The sequence below is a fragment of the Cucurbitaria berberidis genome, assembly GCF_010015615.1.
Source record: "Cucurbitaria berberidis CBS 394.84 unplaced genomic scaffold K460scaffold_4, whole genome shotgun sequence".
Classification (NCBI taxonomy): Eukaryota; Fungi; Ascomycota; class Dothideomycetes; order Pleosporales; family Cucurbitariaceae; genus Cucurbitaria; species Cucurbitaria berberidis.
In genome coordinates, this window is record NW_024468938.1 from 723171 (window position 1) to 742359 (window position 19189).

The 19189-nt window shown below is 55.5% G+C and overlaps 8 protein-coding genes across 8 annotated transcripts; 4 read left to right on the top strand and 4 right to left on the bottom strand.

Moving 5' to 3' along the window:
- Window positions 1-2: 2 nt before the first annotated feature.
- On the bottom strand, window positions 3-368 carry K460DRAFT_378165 (peptidyl-prolyl cis-trans isomerase pin4; the record flags this gene model as incomplete). The annotated part of the gene is made up of 1 exon (XM_040935045.1): window positions 3-368. One exon carries the CDS (start codon window positions 366-368, stop codon window positions 3-5), a length of 366 nt encoding a protein of 121 aa, XP_040785447.1.
- A 289-nt stretch (window positions 369-657) lies between these two features.
- K460DRAFT_290766 (3-oxo-5-alpha-steroid 4-dehydrogenase-like protein) lies at window positions 658-1565 on the bottom strand (the record flags this gene model as incomplete). Its single annotated transcript, XM_040929229.1, has 2 exons — window positions 658-1434; window positions 1491-1565. The coding sequence occupies 2 exons, from the start codon at window positions 1563-1565 to the stop codon at window positions 658-660; spliced, it is 852 nt and encodes a 283-aa protein (XP_040785448.1).
- An 867-nt stretch (window positions 1566-2432) lies between these two features.
- Window positions 2433-5810, top strand: K460DRAFT_287664 (uncharacterized protein; the record flags this gene model as incomplete). The annotated part of the gene is made up of 1 exon (XM_040928982.1): window positions 2433-5810. One exon carries the CDS (start codon window positions 2433-2435, stop codon window positions 5808-5810), a length of 3378 nt encoding a protein of 1125 aa, XP_040785449.1.
- A 956-nt stretch (window positions 5811-6766) lies between these two features.
- Window positions 6767-7840, top strand: K460DRAFT_290390 (Aldo/keto reductase; the record flags this gene model as incomplete). Its single annotated transcript, XM_040929197.1, has 1 exon — window positions 6767-7840. One exon carries the CDS (start codon window positions 6767-6769, stop codon window positions 7838-7840), a length of 1074 nt encoding a protein of 357 aa, XP_040785450.1.
- Window positions 7841-8551: 711 nt separating this feature from the next.
- K460DRAFT_356691 (uncharacterized protein) lies at window positions 8552-11519 on the bottom strand (the record flags this gene model as incomplete). Its single annotated transcript, XM_040931977.1, has 3 exons — window positions 8552-10785; window positions 10834-11266; window positions 11391-11519. 3 exons carry the CDS (start codon window positions 11517-11519, stop codon window positions 8552-8554), a joined length of 2796 nt encoding a protein of 931 aa, XP_040785451.1.
- Window positions 11520-12413: 894 nt separating this feature from the next.
- On the top strand, window positions 12414-13706 carry K460DRAFT_378170 (uncharacterized protein; the record flags this gene model as incomplete). Its single annotated transcript, XM_040935046.1, has 1 exon — window positions 12414-13706. The coding sequence occupies one exon, from the start codon at window positions 12414-12416 to the stop codon at window positions 13704-13706; it is 1293 nt and encodes a 430-aa protein (XP_040785452.1).
- Window positions 13707-14376: 670 nt separating this feature from the next.
- K460DRAFT_367826 (uncharacterized protein) lies at window positions 14377-15484 on the top strand. Its single transcript, XM_040933654.1, has 3 exons — window positions 14377-14420; window positions 14910-15049; window positions 15138-15484. Exons 1-3 carry the CDS (start codon window positions 14393-14395, stop codon window positions 15306-15308), a joined length of 339 nt encoding a protein of 112 aa, XP_040785453.1. The 5' UTR covers window positions 14377-14392; the 3' UTR covers window positions 15309-15484.
- Window positions 15485-15960: 476 nt separating this feature from the next.
- On the bottom strand, window positions 15961-18579 carry K460DRAFT_407272 (uncharacterized protein; the record flags this gene model as incomplete). The annotated part of the gene is made up of 2 exons (XM_040937055.1): window positions 15961-16072; window positions 16133-18579. The coding sequence occupies 2 exons, from the start codon at window positions 18577-18579 to the stop codon at window positions 15961-15963; spliced, it is 2559 nt and encodes an 852-aa protein (XP_040785454.1).
- Between the last annotated feature and the right edge of the window lie 610 nt (window positions 18580-19189).

Below are 19189 nucleotides of genomic sequence, written 5' to 3' on the forward strand. Positions count from 1 at the left end.
GCTCACTTCCTCCCCTCAACCATAACAATATGATACCCCTCACTCGTCTTGACCTCCCCAATCTTAGGCTGGCCCGTGGTACTCGGCTCCAAATCAAAAGCGACTTTTTCAAAATCCGCCAACAAACTGCCGCGGATTTTCCAGCCTAGGGACCCCCCTTGGCGGGCCTTGTCCTCGCTCATGTCGCGGGCTACGTCGTCGAATTTAGCGCCGTTACGTAGTTTCTCTAGGGCTTCTTCCTTTTTGCTGTGCTTTTCGCAGAGGATGTGGCGGACGTTGATGGAGGTGGCGGGCTTGAGCTTGGATTTGCTGTCGGATGTGGAGGCGGTGTCTTTTTCTTTGGGTTTGCTTTTGTTTTTTGGAGCCATGGTTGTGGGTAGGACTTTTAGGAAGATTATACAGGTGGAGTTACGGTAACGGACTGGGTGATTGAGGGATTGTTAGTGTAGCTGTGAAGCTCATGGAGGAGCCGGAGCTTGAGCTCAGATGCGGGACAGAAGGCGGGGTGGCAGAATCAGCAAGGGCGGTCACCATTATAGTATTTATTTCATTTGCATACGAGGAAAAAGAGCTGTTATTCTATTTGGGTATCAACGGTAACAGGTCACTCTGCCTTGACTGCCTGAGTTGGGTTTATAGTCTACACTCTACCCACTTCTACCACATGCCAGGTACCATCCTCATCCGCGGACCTACCTTGTCCAATCCAAACTTGTCAGCATACCACTGCTTGGTTCCCACAGCGGTTACTCCGAGATTGGTCGCGACAAAGACAGTGCCGCACAGCAGCGTCCAATTCACCCATCTGCCCTCTGGTGCTGCCAGAAAGGACAACAGCGTATAGATGGCAACCTCGCACGTGTAGTGCGGACACAGCAGGTTCGGGAAAAGGGAGTGCGAGGGCAGCTGGTAGCCCTTGTTCTCGGTGCGCAGACGGTAGAGGTAGTCGTGGTAGCTGTGCTGAAGCGCATGGGCAGTGAGAATCGCGGGCACGAGAGCAGCTGTCGCCCAATCACTGGGAATTCTACCTGGGGATTCAATCCAAATAGCAATGTTGATGGTCACGTAGAAGGCGAGGCCCAGGATCCAGTGTGCAAACCACATTGTGCTCTTACTTGTGGAGGTGTATGTGTAGGATTCCAGCAGTCGACGCAGGCCCTGGAGCAGCATGAGGGCCCACACGATCTGCAGCTGGGGCCGCGCATGCCAGAGTGGCAGCTTCCATGCCCAGAAGAGCGAGCAGGCTACCGAGGTAATGTAGAAGTGGGTGAAGTAGTTGTGCGGGACCTGGATTGTGGCAACATGGTCGAGCAGCTGGGTGACGGCCGATGGCTGCTGGGGGTGGTGTTCCTTTGTGGTGTTGGGTGCCGTCGCACGCGAGCCGTAAGCCAGGAAGCGGGTGCGCAGGGCGGGGACAGACTGTAGGACAAGTATCTAGTAAGCAGCAGCGGTCAGTGAGGTGCAGAGGGGGCTGAGCGGTGTCGCGATACAAGAAGTGAGGCAGCGAGGTATGCGACGCGCAGGAGGAGGGCCGGGTTGGGCAGGTCCTCGAGGCTGCTGGCCATGGCCGTGATCATGACAGTGGCCGTAGTAGCAGTAGCAGTAGCAGTAGTAGTGGTAGGGGAGGGGGGAGGAAATTGGCGCAAGAGGGAGGTCATGGGCTTGCTGACCGCTTGTTCGACTTGCCCCTAGAGCCCTAGTTAGCGGTGCAGCGAGTGAATTAAGCCGGCGATCAGCGTCTTATTATTAGCGGCTTCGTCGGTGGTACCAAGACCGGTGTTTTGCTGAGATGGGAGAAACACGCGACGGGGGCATAACAAAGCACTGGGCTTGGGGGGGTTGGCAGCGCCTTGAAGGGGTGGTTCAGATGACATGCAACAGCCGGCTCTACTGCTCTACTACTATACCTACGACTAGAAAGCTACTGGTGGGCCGTCCAACATTGTACGCCGTCCTGCCGGCAGACTCAGCATGCGCGCGATAACAAGCAATCAAAGGCTTGTGTGTGCAGGGTTGCGTTCAGGAGAGACGGGTCCGGTCGTAGGCCGCTGAGTGGTGGAGCCGCTTTGGCTTTGGCTTTGGCTGCGCTGCTCGCAACCTGCCTGCCTGCCTGCCAGCCAGCCTGCCTGCCTGCAAGCAAGCCTCTGCCTCCGTATCGCTACAGCTGCACCTCCCACTAATCCTCACCACACACCCTACAGCGACTCATTCTCAACCATCGCCCGCGCCCTGCTGCTGCTCCCCTTCGACAGTGTCGCTGCGGCACACAAAGCGACTCCAAGCGACTCCAAGCGACGGCCTCCCACCCATCCCAGCAGCCGCAGGCCACCTAGGCGCCTGCTGTTGCCGCCCGTTGCTGCTGCTGCTGCTACCGTCCCTTGCTCTGCAAGCCGACATGAGGCAGGTCCACAGTCCTGTCCCGTATATGCGTCATGCCCAGTAATGGAAACTCGGTTCTGAACGCATCCTCTGTCGCCGTCGACGTCCTCGACCGTCGTCCTCACAGCCCGCGCTCGCCACGCCAGCCAGCACCGCCCAAAGCAGCCTCGCCCTCGTCAAAGGAGAACCACCCGTTGCTACACAATGGCCACCATGGCCACGATGAAGACGCAGAGGGCGAGTCCGAGGCCGAGACGGTCGTCCTCGACGCGAGAGACGACCGCTCGCCAGAGAAGAAGGCCATCAAGATGGAGCGCATCGACGAAGACGACAACGACGCCGCGCGCCTGCGCTCCATCAAAGAGCAGTCGCACGCGCATTCACCCCAGTCCAACGGCCGCCGCCGCTCCAGCAACGGCAAGGTCGTCAAGATAAACGGCGCCAAGCACGGCTCTGACCACGATGCAAAGAGCCCTGATCCCACCTCACCAAGCAGCCTGACCACCTCGCGGCACACCAAAGACACGAGCCCAACCGACTCGGCCAAATCGCCTCCTCAGTCTGCCCTGTCACCTACACAGACTACCACGCGCGGCCGCAGTGCGTCCTCCGTGGAAAACCGCAAGCGCAAGCTGCGCGATGGCTCGTTTCCCAAATCAATTGAGCCCCCGCGACAAAAGGCAAAAACCGAAGGTCTGAAAGATTCGCGTCAGCCTCATTCACCTGCGACTCCAGGATTTGGCCGCCCCCACAAGCGGTCACAGTCCACGCAGTCCATTGCTACTGGCGCAGCGGGACGCAAACGCCGCGAAGTCACCGCACTTGCGTTGTCCACAGAGCACCCGCCTTGGTCAGAGTCCAGCTCGGAACACTCAACCTCACCACAGACCGCAGTGGCGCCACATCTTCTTCAGCACAACCGGGTGAAGCGCTCCTCACATCGTGCGCTGACCTCCCCTGCCCGCACCATGCCCCAGCGGAAAACCGACAGATTCGGCGCAACAAGGCTTGCCCGCGAAGCCGAAAAGGGAGACTTGGACGCAGTCAAAGAGGCGTACGAGGATGCGTCCGACGAATTAAACTCGGTCGATTACGCCGGCATAGCTCCGCTGCAGAAAGCTGCATTGCATGGTTGGGCTGACGTGGTCGAGTTTCTCATTAGCAAAGGCTGTCGCACAGACTGCGAAAGCAACGACCGCGACACTCCGCTCATCGATGCTGTCGAGAATAGCCACCTCGATGTGGTCAAGCTCCTGCTCAACCAAGGACACGTCAACCCCCATCATCAGAACAAAAAAGGCCAGCGCGCAATCGATGTCCTGGACTATGAAGACAATGACGCTGAAGAAATAGAAAAAGAGCTCAAGGAAGCAATGAAGAGGCAGGTCGACACGTCTGCCGCCAATGACCACGAATCAGGACGAAAGCAGGCAAGGACGGCGTCGCGCCTTCTCTACAACGAATACAACGTTGAAACCCTGATCGAGAAAGCTGGCGATGGCGACATCTCTGCAGTCGGAGAGCTGATCAACAGCAACATCAAGCCCAACATTACATGCGGTGTTGCAGCGGCAAGAGGTGGACACTACGATATTCTCAGCATTCTGCTCGCGAGCGGCTTGAAAGCTGACCCTGATCCGTCCAAGCACCCAGAGACGCCAATGACAGTGGCTATTGGAAGAGGACATTTGCGGATTATCGAACTGATACTAGAACAAGACAACTTCGATCCGACTCGACGGAACAAGGAAAACAAGGCGTACTATGAAATCTCTGAAGATCGCGGAGGCCCAAAATGGGAGCAAGAGAGGGATATTCTAAAGCGGGCATATGATGAGCACAGGGGACTACATAGGAGCCCTCGGAGAGTCAAGAAGGAGCCACCGAATCCATCAGCTGTACGCATGAAGAGAAAGTCTCCGCCCCGAAGAGAGCGCTCATCCTCGCCGCGCCACGAAGCGAAACGTACAAAGTCAACAACGGCCCTCGTACCTCAGAAACCGCGACGGTTGTTATCTGGAAAAGAAAAGGCAAATCGAGAGGGCCAAAGGCGGAAGCGAGTGGTAGATGACGAGTCTTCGGATGAGGAAAGCGAGGAGGATGTCCGGCCGCCTACAAGAAAGGTCCAACCTCGTTCGTACAGCGAAGGCGAAGAAGCCAAACCCGTCAGGAAGGCACTCAAAGCACGTTCGGATGACAACGAGACTAAACGGCCGGCTCGTGTGCATTCTGATGAAAGTGACGACGACCGTGGCATGGAGCGTCCAGCAAAAGTTCGCGTGAAACCTGTCAAATCCCACAGCGCCAAACCCACACCTGAAGTCGATTCTCCCGACGACCGAAAACCTCTGAGACAGAAAATCAAATACAAGACCAAGGAGGACAAGATCAGGAAGAGGAAACCGTCGGATGCGTCAACCGACGACGTCAGCGTAAAGAAGACGCCTACGGCATCTGCCAAATCTACGCCTGCGCCTCCAGAGAGAATTGCAACCCCGGAGGTAGAGCGTGCGCGCCGTCAGGAGGAACTAAGAGTTCAAGCCGAAGCAAAACGCAAAGCAGCTGAGGCTGAAGTACGCAGAAAGGAAGAAGAGGAGGCTGCCCGCAAGGCTGCAGAAGAGGAGGAAGCCAGGAAGAAAGCGGAAGCTGAAGCAGAGGCAAAACGGAAAGCTGAGGAAGCAGAAGCTGCACGCAAGCGAGAGGAGGAGGAGGCTCAGCGTCTGGCTGACGAGGAAGCGCAGCGGCAGAAAGCGCTCGCTGCTCGACAGAAGCGGATATCACAGCTACCACGAGCGTTGCGGCGAGCGTGCGAGCTGGGCAACAACCGGCCCCTCCACTTTTCTGGCGAAGAACTCGGCGTATCTCTAGTCTTCCTTCCACTGCTCTACGCGACTGCGCAGGACCTCCGCGACCCGCAGGCTCTGCCCGACAAGACTTACATCTGCTCCTTTCAGCTAGTCGGCATCTTGGGTCTTCCCGAGCTTGACCTAGAACATCTCGATCCTCCGTACTCCAACTGGCCCCGTATTCCCGTTACGCGCAAACAGCGAGATGTTCTCCTCCGCCACTACGATGTCGCTCTGCTTGCCCAAGACTTTCGCTTCCCTCAGGAAGGCACGCCTGACTTTGATTACGCAAAGATTCAGGAGAGCATCAAAGAAGCGAAGAACCAGTTCCTAGCCATGGACGGCTTGTACTGGGTTGAAGAGTCGCTTTTGCGATCCGAGGTGGAGAACATGGAGTCACTCCGACCGCTACTTGCTGATATGAAGCCCGAGTGTAAGACCAAGCGTCTATATCTAGCCGATCTCGACCCTGAAGAAAAGCCAGAGACAAAGCATAAGCCGCGGAAAAGCTTCATGGACTTGGTGCTTGAGCAGAACGGAGTCAATGGTGTTGCCGCCCGTGCGACCGTCAACGGCAACGGATGAAAGCTGAGCGAGGCCTCTAGGCTATGATTGTACATTTACTCAAACGAGATCCTGTTAGGACTCCATTATCCCAGCGCCGGGCACCACGGGGCCGGTGCGTTTACGGGGAAAACATGTTACGATTGTCAATGTTCAATGTTCAATGTAACGAGGTGGCAAAGTAGGCGATGATTTGATGGATGGGTGCGTTGACACGAAAGGGTGTTAGTAGAAGCGAGGAACAATATCCCGGCTATGACTCGATGGAAGGACGGAGAAATAAATATGTGCATACTCAATGAATCACATCTCCACTGACGACATGGCATGCTCTCGCTGATCTCCCCCTTCTATGAATGCGGACATGCTCGCGTATCGCATCTCGTATATCGCCCACCGTCTGAATCCGGCAATCTTCCCTCTTCTAAAAGGCGTCTTCAAGCCTTTCAAGTTCCAAGGTTAAGTCCAGCAGGATACGATACCCGATCCGGTTACCACCCATCCAACCTAGAAGGAGCGGGCGGGGCTCTACATACCTCACAGGCAAATAACCCCGCAGGGCTCATGAAAAAGGGCGCGGGACGGGAACCCTCTACGACCTACGCATCTGTTAGTTATTAGCGGATTACCGCTGTATTCAACCAAGCCAAGCAAACATGCTGCTTAAGTGGGGAACGTCTTCTGTCTTTTCCCGCCATGGCGTGCGTGCGTTTCGCGTCAATTGACGACATGGCGACATCGCTGGCGTGGAGACGGTTGGTCGCGGGGCGGACGGGGGGTAGAGCGTATATAGAGTAAGGCGCGCTCGTTTGATATCAGACAGCGTGATTGATCCTTCCTGAAAGTCGGCTTTGAAATCTAAACTAGTATTTAGTCCAACGTCTTGCTCCATTCTTCCTGTTTCCTTCTTATATACTCTCTCTTGGGCAGTGTATTACCTAGCAACCTACCTACCCACCAAACCAACAAATACAACAATGTCTACCTCTCAAGTCCCCACCGACCTCCCCGAAATGGAATACCGCTTCGTCGGCAAGAGCGGGCTTCAAATCTCGGCCATTTCGCTGGGCGGCTGGCTGACGTATGGCGGGCACGTAGGCGACGAGAACACGTTTGCGTGCTTGAAAGCAGCATTTGATGCGGGGATCAATTTCTTCGATTGCGCAGAGGGGTATGCGGGGGGCGAGTCAGAGAAAGTCATGGGCCGCGCGATTAAGCATTTTGGATGGAGGAGGAATGATGTTGTTGTTTCGACCAAGATATACTGGGGAACCCACAACTCGGCCCTCGCCTCCCCGCGCAACAAAATCAACAACCTAGGCGTGAGCAGAAAGCACCTGATTGAAGGCACCGAAGCCTCCCTCGCGCGCCTGCAGCTCTCCTACGTAGACATCCTGTACGCCCACCGCCCAGACCGCTACACCCCCATCGAAGAAACAGTCCGCGCATTCAACTTCCTCATCAACACGGGCAAAGCGCTCTACTGGGGCACCTCGGAGTGGGCCGCCTCGGAAATCGAAGAAGCATGGGCTGTCGCCGACCGCCTGGGCCTGATCGGCCCCATCGTCGAGCAGCCGGGCTACTCGCTCCTGCGCCGCGACAAAGTAGACGAGGAGTTTAAAAATGCAAACTTGTTCGCCCGCCGTGGCTTGGGGCTCACCATCTTCTCCCCGCTGGCCGGCGGGTTGCTGACGGGCAAGTACGTCGATGGCGTGCCGGAGGACTCGCGGCTCAAGACGTCTGATGATCCGTATATTCAGGGCGTGGTCAAGACGATTGGCACCGACGCGTGGAATCAGCAGCAGGACAAGATCCGCAAGCTGGTTGACGTGGCGAAGAAGTTGGATACGGATGTCGCTACGCTGTCCATGGCGTGGGTGCTTTCTAACAAGGCGGTTTCGAGCGCTATTACGGGCGCGTCGAGGCCTGAGCAGATTTATCAGACTGTCAAGGCGGTTGATGTGTACCGCAAGCTTACGCCTAAGACGCTGGAGGAGATTGAGAAGATTGTTGGCAATAAGCCTGCTGAGTTGATCAAGAGATTTGGATAGATTGGTGGGAGCAATTGAAGACACGATGTAGTCAGAAGGAGCGAAACTAAAGAATGCAAAAAGCCTTAGGGGCAAGTTTATATATAATGTTCTGTTGGTGACTTCCAGCTCTATCTCTCACAGGCAGTGTAAAAGGGACCACTAGGCTAACATCGTTTTCATTCCCTACCACCGTAGCCATGTACATCTCACGTACGAAGGCCGCATAGTATTGGTAGCTTCGTTACTCTGTTGGCTGTGTATATGCTAAAGGACGCAGTCTTCACAATCAAAAACATGTCACACGTTGGCCTTGCGAGCTGTCGCATAATCATAATCGCAGTGTTGAGGTCATCACGCACCGCTCTTTCATGGCACCGCTTTCATGGCACTGTACACTCAAGAAAAATGCATTCACATTCACTACCCTATAGGAGAGAAAAATCAAGAAAGGGAACAGACCAAATTGGAACAGAAGAGAGCCATAACCGAGCTAGTGCGCCATGCAGCGCCCTATCCCATCCCGTCAGGGTGTGTACATATGTAGAAAAACGCACCAGCGCTTTCTTTGTAGGGAGTGTGGTCGCTAGTACCCAAGTCAAACACCCCCAAACACCGAAATTCGACGGAACGAACGCATTGAAATACAACGGGACCTTTTACGACCCTGTAAACTTAGTCACCTTGATATACCTGTCAATACTGTTCCTCGCCCGCTGAGCATCACGCTGCTCACAACATCTCCTCGTCGCTGGCATCGAGAATATCGTACTCCTCATCCGTCATGAAGCCCTCGCCATCAGAGTGAAGAGCAACGCTCTCGGCATCCTCGAAGAACTCGTCATCAGAAGCAACAGTAACGGTGCGGGCGATGGTGCTCTTCTCGGACCTGGGCGACTCTGGCTGTGCAGTCGTCGTCTCGTACGTGCTCGACTCAGGAGACTCCTTGTCAAGTTGCGGGAAGATCATGCCAGAGGACTGAGGCTCGGGTGCAAGCTCGGCAGACTTCTCAACTGGAAGCTCTGCAGTGGGCTCAGGGGCAGCCTCCTCGACCTTGGGGGTTGGCTCATATTTGACGGTAGCGAGAGCAGCCTCGTGCTCCTTGCGGCGGCTCTCCAAGAGACGCTCAACTGCAGCCTTGCGGACGCGCTGAACGCGCTCCATCTTCTGTTGCTCAGGGTGCTGTGCATGTGCCTGCTGAGCCATCTTCATCCTCTCGAGTCTAGCTAGGATGAGACGCTCGTATAGCGGAGAAGGAGTCGAAGCTGAGGCAACTTCTGGAGACGAAACAGGGGCCTCTTGTTCAGGCTCAGGCTGAGCGGCGGCAGGAGATGGCGGGGCGACAACTTGAATATCACACCACAGACGATGACCAAAAGGCAGGCCATCAGCAGTCTTGAGACGCCAGTAGGAGATGGCAAGACCCTCACGAACAGGTGCCTTCATGATGACACGGAAGGAGATCTCCTCACCAGCCTCGACGGAGCGACCCATGGAGTTGGTCTCGCTGGCCTCCGCAAGATCGATATGGCTAAGCGGTCGTGAATTGTCAATGTTGAGCATATTATCACCACCAACATGGCGAACACTGCAGCCTGCAGGCCAGGCGTTAGGACCGGGGTTGCGGAGGGTCCAGACTTGAACAAACTGGGAGCCAGTGCAGATCTTGGAACCATCTACAATGGTGTCACGAATGAAGTGAGCATCGAGTCCATGGGAGCTCGTCTCAGACTTGGGAATAGGGATAGGCTCAGTCTCGATGGTCTTGATGTCGTCCACTTGCATGACGACCTTGTCCTGAACAGGCTCAACGGATTCAACGAGCAAATCGCGAATGGCAATCTTTTCCTTCTTAACTTGAGGCTCCTCAGAAGGCTTCATGTCGACAACAGTCTGCACCTGCGTTGCAGCATTGGTGGAAGGAGCGACTGGGGTAGTCTCAGTTGCGGTAGACCGGCTAGGTGGCTGACGGTCACCAAGCCTTGCAATGGTCCTCCCAGCCTTGTCATCGTTGACGGTGGTTACGCTGACGCTGCGGACCGGAGTCTTGAACTTGATAAGAGGGTGGGTATGGTTGTGCTTGTTAGTCGGGTGTGCCTCGCAGTTCTGACAGAAGTCGGTATCGTGGCAAACAGCACACTTGTAACGAACGCCCTCAATGTAGGACAAATTCTCCTTCTCCTTGCAAAGAGGACCGTCGCAGTAAATGCCATAATGGCGGTTGCCGCTGTTGACGGGCTCGGCGAGAGGCTCGTAGATTGGCACGAAGCGATGGCGAGGGTGAATGAACTTGGCGTTCTCAAGGCAATCAGAGCAATAGTCCCAGTCTGGGCAATTCAAGCACTTGTGGCGGACGCCATAGATAAACTTGTCACAGCCATCGCACACAGCCGAGTGACGGACATTCCTGCCAGAGTTGCAGAGATATTCAGCCAAGGTAGGAAGGGCTGTTTCTGTGGTGGCAGCCTTGAAGACATGACCCGGGTGATGACCGTGCTTGTTGCTGAGATGGCATCCTAGACAAAGATCGTAATCGTCACAGGAGACGCAGGTGACAAACTCATTTTCAGGAAGAACCTTGACGCAGCAGTTGCAGGTACGCGTCGGCTCCTCCTCGAGCGCAACAGACTGCTTCTCATCGGTGAAGGCTCCGGGAATCTCTTGGTGCTCTTCATCCTTCGCCTTGGGTGCAAGGCGCTGGGTGGTACTGTTGACAACGCATCCGTTCTTCACGAAGCGCTTGACCATCCAGTGGCTCGTTCCAGGGCAGTGAATACCCGAGTCAACGCAAGCCGGGCAGAGATCGTAATCGCCGCCATCACACACGCTGCAGTGGAAGTGCTCGTCTTCCATGGGATCATTGCAGTTGTTGCAGTACACGACCCATGACGCACACACATTGTTCGGCTTGGGACGGAAAGCGAGACCGGAATTGTAATTGGTAGTTGCGGCGATGTCGAGGCAGCCTGAATATCGATTAGTTGACCGACATACAAGGAATCTCGAGCACTTACCCTGATGAGTGGCGAGCAATTGCCGCGAAGGAGCCGCGCCCTCTGTGTTGGCTGGCTTGGGTGGCGATACGGGGCTGATGGGCTCGAACTTGGGAGCTGCAGGGCAACCGCCAGGGGTGCGTGCAATGACTGGGGAGGTGGGCGCAATGCCATGGGGAGTTAAGGTCTCTGAGCTTAGGCGGAGCAGCGAGGGGAGAGGACTAGGAACGGCCGCCTCATGAGCGGGTACTGGCGGAGCAGCGGCGGGAAGCTCAATCTGCTCGCCAGGAATGGTGGCCTTCAGGCGAAGCTTGAGCTTTGCTTTTGCGGCTCGGAAGAGCGTCTTGTAGACCTGAGGCTTGTCGGAGTCTAGGGTGACGTAGGAGGCAGCCGAGTCGGAGTAGCGCTCGAACACGACGTGCACGTCGGGCTGGATCTGGAGAACGCTTCGAAGCTACACGGCGCAGTTCATGTTAGTTTCTGGCATATCCGGTGTTTCTAAAGCTGTTGCAAGCTCGGGCGAGGCATGCCAGGCTGCGGCGTACTCATCCGAGGCAGCTGTTGGAGCAGCAACGTACCTTCTCAGGGAGCACATGAGGACCGAGGTCCTTCAGCGGGAGTTTGAACTTCTTGGTAAGGCCCCGAAACAGAATCTTGACCACGATGGGCGTGTCCAGCGTCACGGGCACGTTGGTCGTCGTCGCCATGGCGGACAAGTGAGGCTGACCGACGTAATGGATCAAGTGGCTACGTCGAGAGCGACTGCTGCAAGCTCGCTGCCACGGAGGGTCAACGAGAGGGATGCAACAGCTATGTAGGAGCTGCTATTGCGTGTGGTTGATGACAAGGTCGACGGGGTGGAGGTGGGTGGAGCAATGTAAGGTCGTGGACCTGGAGGTACCGTAGTTGCCTTGAGCGGGGGTCCGTGAGCACCGACTAGCTAGACCGAATGATGGTTGGAAAGCGGCCCACTCGCGAAAGGCAGCAGAGACGTCGTCAGCCGGTGTGGAGCAGCGAGACAGCTGCGAGATTACGAGATTACTTATTATTGCCCTGGTGCTCACCGTTGTGGAGTGCTTGCAGCTGGCGCAAGAGCAGCGATGCAGCAGCAGCACGTGATGCCTCCAATGCACGATAACGTTTCACCGGTACGAGATGATATGGCGCTAGAGCGTAGGAGGGACTGGCGACGTGACGCAGGCGCTTGACCGCCCAAGTTGAAGCTGTTTGATTGAATACGCTTGCTTGGCCTTGCCTAATAGATGACACGACGAGTCCTGGGTACAACTGTGTGAGGAGGTAGTTCGCTTTCCTATATCACGGGGTTCAGGCTCACGTAGACAAACAGGACCCAGCCTTCACACAGCATTGGTGACTAGAAATGGCGCCTACGGAGAACCCCCCATTCCTCACTCTACTCTACTAGGCTTCAAGTGATCAATTCATGGCACGAGGTTGTACTACCGGCAGCTAATGCGATGACTAAGCCTGGGCTCCACTACCGGGGCTAAATTGCTGCAAGTCGAAAACCCAATCTCTAGAAAAAGTTCGCTGCCAAAATTGGCCGCATTCACCACACTACCATGTTAAAGATTACAGATATGGATTCACAGGAGGAGGAGAATATTGTCATCAAGAAGGACCGTCGTGAGAAGAAGGAGAAAAAGGACAAGAAGCGCTCAAAATCTCAACCCGCGCCCGAGGTTGCTGATACCGATGCTGTCGACGAGTCGTCCGAGACACCAGCGAAGAAGCGCAAGCGAGAAGCTCTTGCCGACGAAATCGAGATCGACGTTAGTCTGCCGGAACCTTCCTCGAAGAAAGCCGCCCGCAAAGCAAAGAAGGCGAAACTGAACCCTACGCCGGCAGCCGACAAGGACGGAGCAACGGATACGAAAACAGATGCGGCGTCCAAGGAAGAGAGCGGGAAGCGCTCGGATTTTGGTGTGTGGATAGGCAATCTGCCATGGTCTGCCACCAAGGACTCGCTACGAACATTCCTCGTCGAGAATGCAGAGATGAAGAGCGAGCACATTACAAGAGTACATCTGCCGCCACCCACGAAGCCGGTCAACCCCAATTGGTCCACCAAGCCTCTTAACAAAGGCTTTGCCTATGTCGACTTTTCCACAGAGCTGGCCATGTACTCGGCTATTGCGTTGACTGAGACTAAGATGGATGGCCGCGCGCTGCTCATTAAGAATGCAAAGAGCTTTGAAGGGCGGCCGGACAAGCCCAAGGTGGAGCAAGAACAGGACACTGGTCGTGGAGGCAAAGTTGCCGCCAAAGGAGCCCATCCACCGAATAAGCGCGTCTTTGTCGGCAACCTCTCGTTCGACGTCACGAAGGAGGATCTCGAGCAACACTACAGCGAGTGCGGGCCTCTCGAACACATTCACATGGCTACATTTGAAGACTCGGGCAAGTGCAAGGGCTACGCGTGGGTCACATTCGGCGATGTCGAAGCTGCGACCTCAGCAGTCAAGGGCTTCGTGTTCAAGGATGAGTCTGATTTCAAGAGCAAGAAGAAGGACAAGGTGGAAAGCGACGAGGAAGCGGACGACAAGAAGAAGAGCGGGAAGAAGAGGAAGTGGTTGCTCAACAAGCTCTTTGGCCGAGAGTTGCGCTGCGAGTTTGCAGAAGACTCTACTACGCGCTATAACAAGCGTTATGGCAAGGATAAGCCGGCCGAGGCCGTTGAAGGCGTGAACCCAGACCGGTGGAAGAACTTTGGCAACAGCGGGGGGAATGATGCTGGCAATGGCGGCGAGGAACGAAGAGGGCGCAAGAAGGTGGATCCAAGGACAATCAGGAGCGGTGCAGCTCACACAAATGCTCCCCGGGCCAGCCATGCTATTGTGGAGTCGCAGGGTACGAAGACGACGTTTGATTGAGCCTGTCCGACTTTATAGACGATTCGATTATTGAACAGATTTTGGGTTGCGTTGTGCAGTCACCCAAGTCAAGAACATGCTCGAGCTCAGTAGTAGAAGGCCACCAAACCGGCGGAGTGAGGCCGAAGATCAGATAATTGACGCCCTCTATGAACCCGGTGGGATTCGGAACGCCGTATCAGCCAATCTGTACTTCGATACGGGCAGCTCAGCCTCAAAAAAGGGCCGGTGAGGAGCAACAGCAAGCTCGACATTCCGGGCGATACGTGGTTGGTCATTTTCTATGCTGATTTAGCATCTTGCAGCTAGTGAAGCAGGAGTGGAATGTTGAAGCGCCATCCTGACTACTGTCGGATTGTTTCAATCATAGTTTTCTACATACGGAGTTTTCACTTCGCGTGTCGTAGATACATGAATTCATTGAAGCTGCAGAGATATTCAGAATAACGCTTCATTGCAGCCTGTCACTTGTCGTCTCATAGTATCAGAAATTCCATAACAGTATAATCAGCAGATTTGATTGACTCTCCTCGTAGTAGTCGTCAAAATGTAGTCCTTAACCTCCTCTGCAGCGCGCCCGTCCAATGAAATCCGCCAAGCCATTCGCTGCTGACGTAACACAATTGAGCTTCGACCTCAATGGCAGCGCAGCATCCAGATCCAGAACCCCACACTACACCGCGACAATGGCTTCAGGATACGGACTTGCTGGTGGTACGTATTGAATGTTTGTTTTTCAATTTGCTGGGCAGTTTTGAGGGGCGGCGGGGGCGCGAGGAGACCGACAATGGCAACGACAACGAAACGATTCCAGCGCCGATGCGAATAGCGACGACAACCACGATGGGTCTACAAAGGGGCTTCCAGGCCTACTGGAAGCTCGGAGTGGTCGATTGAAACGGTTCCGGCTTTCGGGCACATGCGACTGCTCCGGCTTCTCGACTTGGATCGCCCGCTCTATACCAACGATACACCAGGATATTTCCAGACAAGACTACAGCAAACCATGCTATACCATGCGACACCATGAAATCCAAACTCGAGGCTACGAAAAGCGCCCTCCCTACCAGATAATACCGCAGTGATCCGCAATCCCCGTCGCACCCACGATCCCGCCTACCGCTTGCCTCCATAGCTCCTTTGTCCTCGACTAACTAGCACCACGCATCGCTCAATCTCAACCCAAGCTAACTAACCACCCAGGCCCCTCCCGCTGCTTTCCCTTCTGGCAAGAAGTCCTCGCATGCTACGTAACCAACACAAACGCCGAAGACGACTCGGGCAAGGCGAAATGCCAGCCCGTGCTTGAGGACTACTACGAGTGTCTGCACCACAAGAAGGAGGTGCGTAATCTCCAATGCACAGCACTCTCCCCTGGGTTTATATGAGAGAGAGAGATATGGAATAGTGTACTAATAGGAAATGACACAGGCCGCACGTACCCTCGCCCTCCAAGCTGCGTACCGCAAAGCTGAAGCCGATATAAAACGCGACGACGCACCTTCTGCGGGAGAGATACGGCGTCTCGGTGTGTTGGATGCGCCGCTCGAGGAGAAGAATCTCAAGCCCAGCAAGTGGTTCCCGCATAAGGAGATCAACTAGTCTAGTCTCTGAAAAGACTGGGTGTAGTCGGTTGGGGCAATGCATGTGTATATCAAGTTTCAAAGGTCCCATGCGAGAAGTCAGTGATTGAGGGGATGGATGTAGTGGAGCCCTACTTACTCACTAGGCGTGTGTAGTATGTGCATGCGATATCAAATGAACGTTTAACACCACTGCTCTCTCGGCTCAAATCACATCATGGCGTGACCATTACCGTTTAGAAATGTAGCGAAGCACAGGATTTGAACATATCTCTCAATTCTTGCAGATGCTACAACCACGCCTCGCCTACCCTACAGCTAACCGAACGCGCAAGCGTACATAGACAGACAGCCTCTAATACAAAAGCAAAGCTAAATCGTAGCATCATACCTAGGTAAGCCTTGGCTTGGAGAAAACGCCGTAGTAGAGTGATCTGTACCTAGCCGCCCGTAGAATGCATTGCCCGCAAAGAAATTGTATCACAAAATACTGAAGCCAAGTAAGACAACATACCCAATCCTCCCCTTTTTTAACCCCAAACACAGATACCTCATATTCATTCAACAAAAAGTACGTCTGAGAAAGCAATACGCAACACGCGGTGTCAATCGGAGAAAGGACTCTTACGAGTAACCACTCGTCCAGAGCCGTCGTTCATAATCGATACGCTCTACATATTCGCAGGCACACTTGTCCTCGGCAGCGGGGGTGGTGTAGCGCGGGGGCCAACACCATGAGCTTGCGCCATGCTGCGGTGGAAAGAGCCAATTTTTTGGAAACCCCTGAATATCTATCAGTCCTATGCCCAGCGAAGTCTGCGCCGTGGTTGTGTTGTAACTTACTTGGAAAGATCATAACTCTCCTCCTCAGCTTCGGGCTCCTCCTCGAAGCTTGTCAAGCTTGCGCCGCGCACCATGCCACCACTGCCAACAATACCGAGGCCATTGACATTCGAGTTCGATCGCGATCGCTGGGATCCAATCTCGCGGCGGCTGACGGGGCGAGATAAAGTTCGGCTAGGGCTTTCAGGACCAACGTCCTCGTCATCGTCACCTTTGTTGTCCTCGGCATCCTCCTCGGCATCCTCCTCCTCCTCCTCATCGGGTTCAGCGCTATTTTCATCAGGTAGCATGGGCGGCGAACTAGGCTGAGCAAGCTCGTCATCGGCATCCTTGTCGTCCGGGGGCTGAAGTTTGATGGGGCTCAAATCGATGGGATGCTTGGCCGGCGTGCTGGGCAGATCAACAAATTTCCAGAAGGGTGCTGGACTGGAGAAATTCATGTATTGACTGGGCATTTGGGCGGTGCTGGGTGGAGCTAGACGAGGTGCGTGGCGTGTCACCAACGGCGTAACTAGAGCGTGGTTCATTCGGCCTGCATCGTGGTTGCCGCCGTTGTTTGTGGCGGCGTCGGAGTACAGAGTGGGCGGAGAGTGTGCAGCATCGCCCTTGAGGCCAGAGAGGTTGGGCTTCACAGGATCCACGTTGGGTGATGACTCGAGAGTCCGACCGTGTTCATCACTCTTGATGTAGGTAGGTCCGCGGCCTTCATCAGCTCCATAAACGAGTCGCTTTGCGGGGGTAACGAAGTAATCCTTGTCGCGCGTGGTTGGTGACTGCTTGAAGCCACCGTAGGGGCGTGGGCCACGATCAGGGGTATAAGACTCCATCGCCATGGGTACAGACGACAGAGGTGGCGTCGTAGAACGCGGGGGAGACTTGACGCGGGCTCCCGGGTTTCCTGGGTCGCGGTCAAGAGCACCGATAAGACGCTCCGTAGCTTGAGATGGAGGATCGCGGAGGCTTCCCAGTGCTGGCGAGCTCGGTCCAGAGCCGTCGATTCGATATCCAATAGCGATACCACCTCCTTTGCGTGGATTCAGGAGCTGCTTCTTGATGAAGTCCTCACGCTCCGAATCAGCAATCTTCCACTTCATGCCCTTTCCAGGCTCATCGGTACGTCGTGCAACCTTCTCAAAGGACTTGTTCAGTGATAGGTTATGGCGAATCGAGTTTTGCCAGCCGCCATTGGTATAGCGGAAGAAAGCATATCGCTGCTTGATGTAGTCGTATATGTTCGAAAGCGTAAGCATCTCCTCATCACTACTCAGGATCGCTTGCCCGATGAGCTGTGCGTAGCTGTGCGGTGGTTTGATATCCTTGGCCGAGTCGTGGCTGTAGTCGATATCGTCGGTAGAGTCCATCATCAGGCCGCGAGAGAAGGTAGCGGGCGAGCCTTTGCTGCTGCGGGGATCCGTTGCCGGGCGAATAGCCACAGGTGTGTTTGGTTGTGGGCGGCCTGGAGTGGAAGTCATCTGACTGTAGAAGGCCTGTGACGATTGCTGTTTGTGGCGAGGGTGTGATGAGGGCGGAAATGGGTCGTATTGCTCGCGCTTTGGCGTTGGTCCGCTAGGGTGAGCATGATGCGACTTGGGGGGTGGATTGCCGTCATTGTCGGATTCTGCAGCGTCTTCGTTCTTGACCTGGCGCCACAGCATGGAGTGGAAATGGTCTTCTTGGTTGGCGAGGAGGAAAAGCATCTGGGTGCCCATGATGCCAATGCAAACGCCCGAGTGCAGGGGCGAAACATCTCCACGGGTCAGGCTGCGGTCGTCCAGCTTGAGGCCGTTGCGGCTGTTGACTTGGATATACCACTTCTGGTCCTGGGGTTCAAAGTTGATCTCGGCGTGGACGCGGGAGATTTGGCGTTCAGGGCCAAGATCAATGTGCACTCCCCAGTTTGACGGTGGAGCGTCGCTCGCGGGCAGGCCAGAGAGGTCAGCCTGCGAACTGGCCGGGTTCGGGCGGACCGACGAGTCTGCGCGGCCGATGGTGACGCGAGTCTCCTGGACGAAGAAGCACCAGTCGCGAGCAGCAATCTTGGCAAAGGCAGCGATGTTCTTGCCCTCGTTTCTGCGGGCCTGCAGATCGTTGGCATAGTCGACGGCGGCATTCGGCGTGTACTGGGGCGTGCGGAGGGCGGCGATGATGAGGTTCTGGCGCTCCACCGCGTCAATGGGGTTCTCTGCATCCCCGCCGTTGGGGAGCGTCGTGTTGGAGTCGTTACTAGCGACGGATTCGGTGATGCGGGTGCGTGCAGCGTCGGCAGGGGCGGGCACCTCGTGCGTGCCGTTCAACTGTGCCCGCAGTAAGTACTCATTGCCGTCAACCAGCTGGGCTGGGCTGCTCACCCGCCTGCGCTTCCGCGAGGGCGTGGCGTCGGGCGTGTCTGCATCAGACGTTTGCTGGGCATCTCTTCGCGAGCGGAGTCCACTGCGACGGCTGGACATTTTGCATGTGCGCGAGCAGAGTCTGGAGGAAGAAAGCGAGTTAGCGAGAGGGCCGGGTGTATATAACGGCTTCTTGTCGTGGTCGAACTATGGTTGGGGGGGAGCGACGAGCCAGTTGCGCCTCTGGGCCTCTTTCCTCGCCCCACCGCGACTCGACATGCAGAGAGGGTGCAGCTTACCGCGAAGGTCGGTTTCCGATGTCTTGGGCAGGTCAGGGTAATGAAAATACGTTCGTCAGGGCAGCGGCGGGCGGCGCGATGTGGTGGGTGTCGGGGCTGCGGGGGAGGTGGTGATGATGATGATGATGATGAGGCCGGCGTTTCTCTGTTTGTTATTCCACTACGCGACGAAACAATGGGCGTAGCGTGGCAGCAGCAGCAATGGGCAGGATTCCTGACGACGACGTCGACGCGCACCAGAGCATGTGGTTGTAATAAGCTGTCCAGGTGTCGAGTGGTCTAGAGCACTGAATGGCTATGGCTATCGATAGAGAAGATAGTCGCAGAGCCGCAGACGTCGCAAAGAGGACGAATTACGCCGGCCTGGCTGTGGTCCTCTCCGGCGGTGCTGTTGGACCTGGTGGTGTCCGTGCACAGTCCCGTGACCTCCA

Bases quoted from the DNA above. Each gene is read 5' to 3' on its own strand.
- K460DRAFT_367826 (XM_040933654.1), top strand. From the start codon at position 14,393: ATGGCTTCAGGATACGGACTTGCTGGTG. The intron at 14,421-14,909 runs GTACGTATTGAA...CTAACCACCCAG, and splicing joins AGGATACGGACTTGCTGGTG to GCCCCTCCCGCTGCTTTCCC. The intron at 15,050-15,137 runs GTGCGTAATCTC...GAAATGACACAG, and splicing joins GTCTGCACCACAAGAAGGAG to GCCGCACGTACCCTCGCCCT.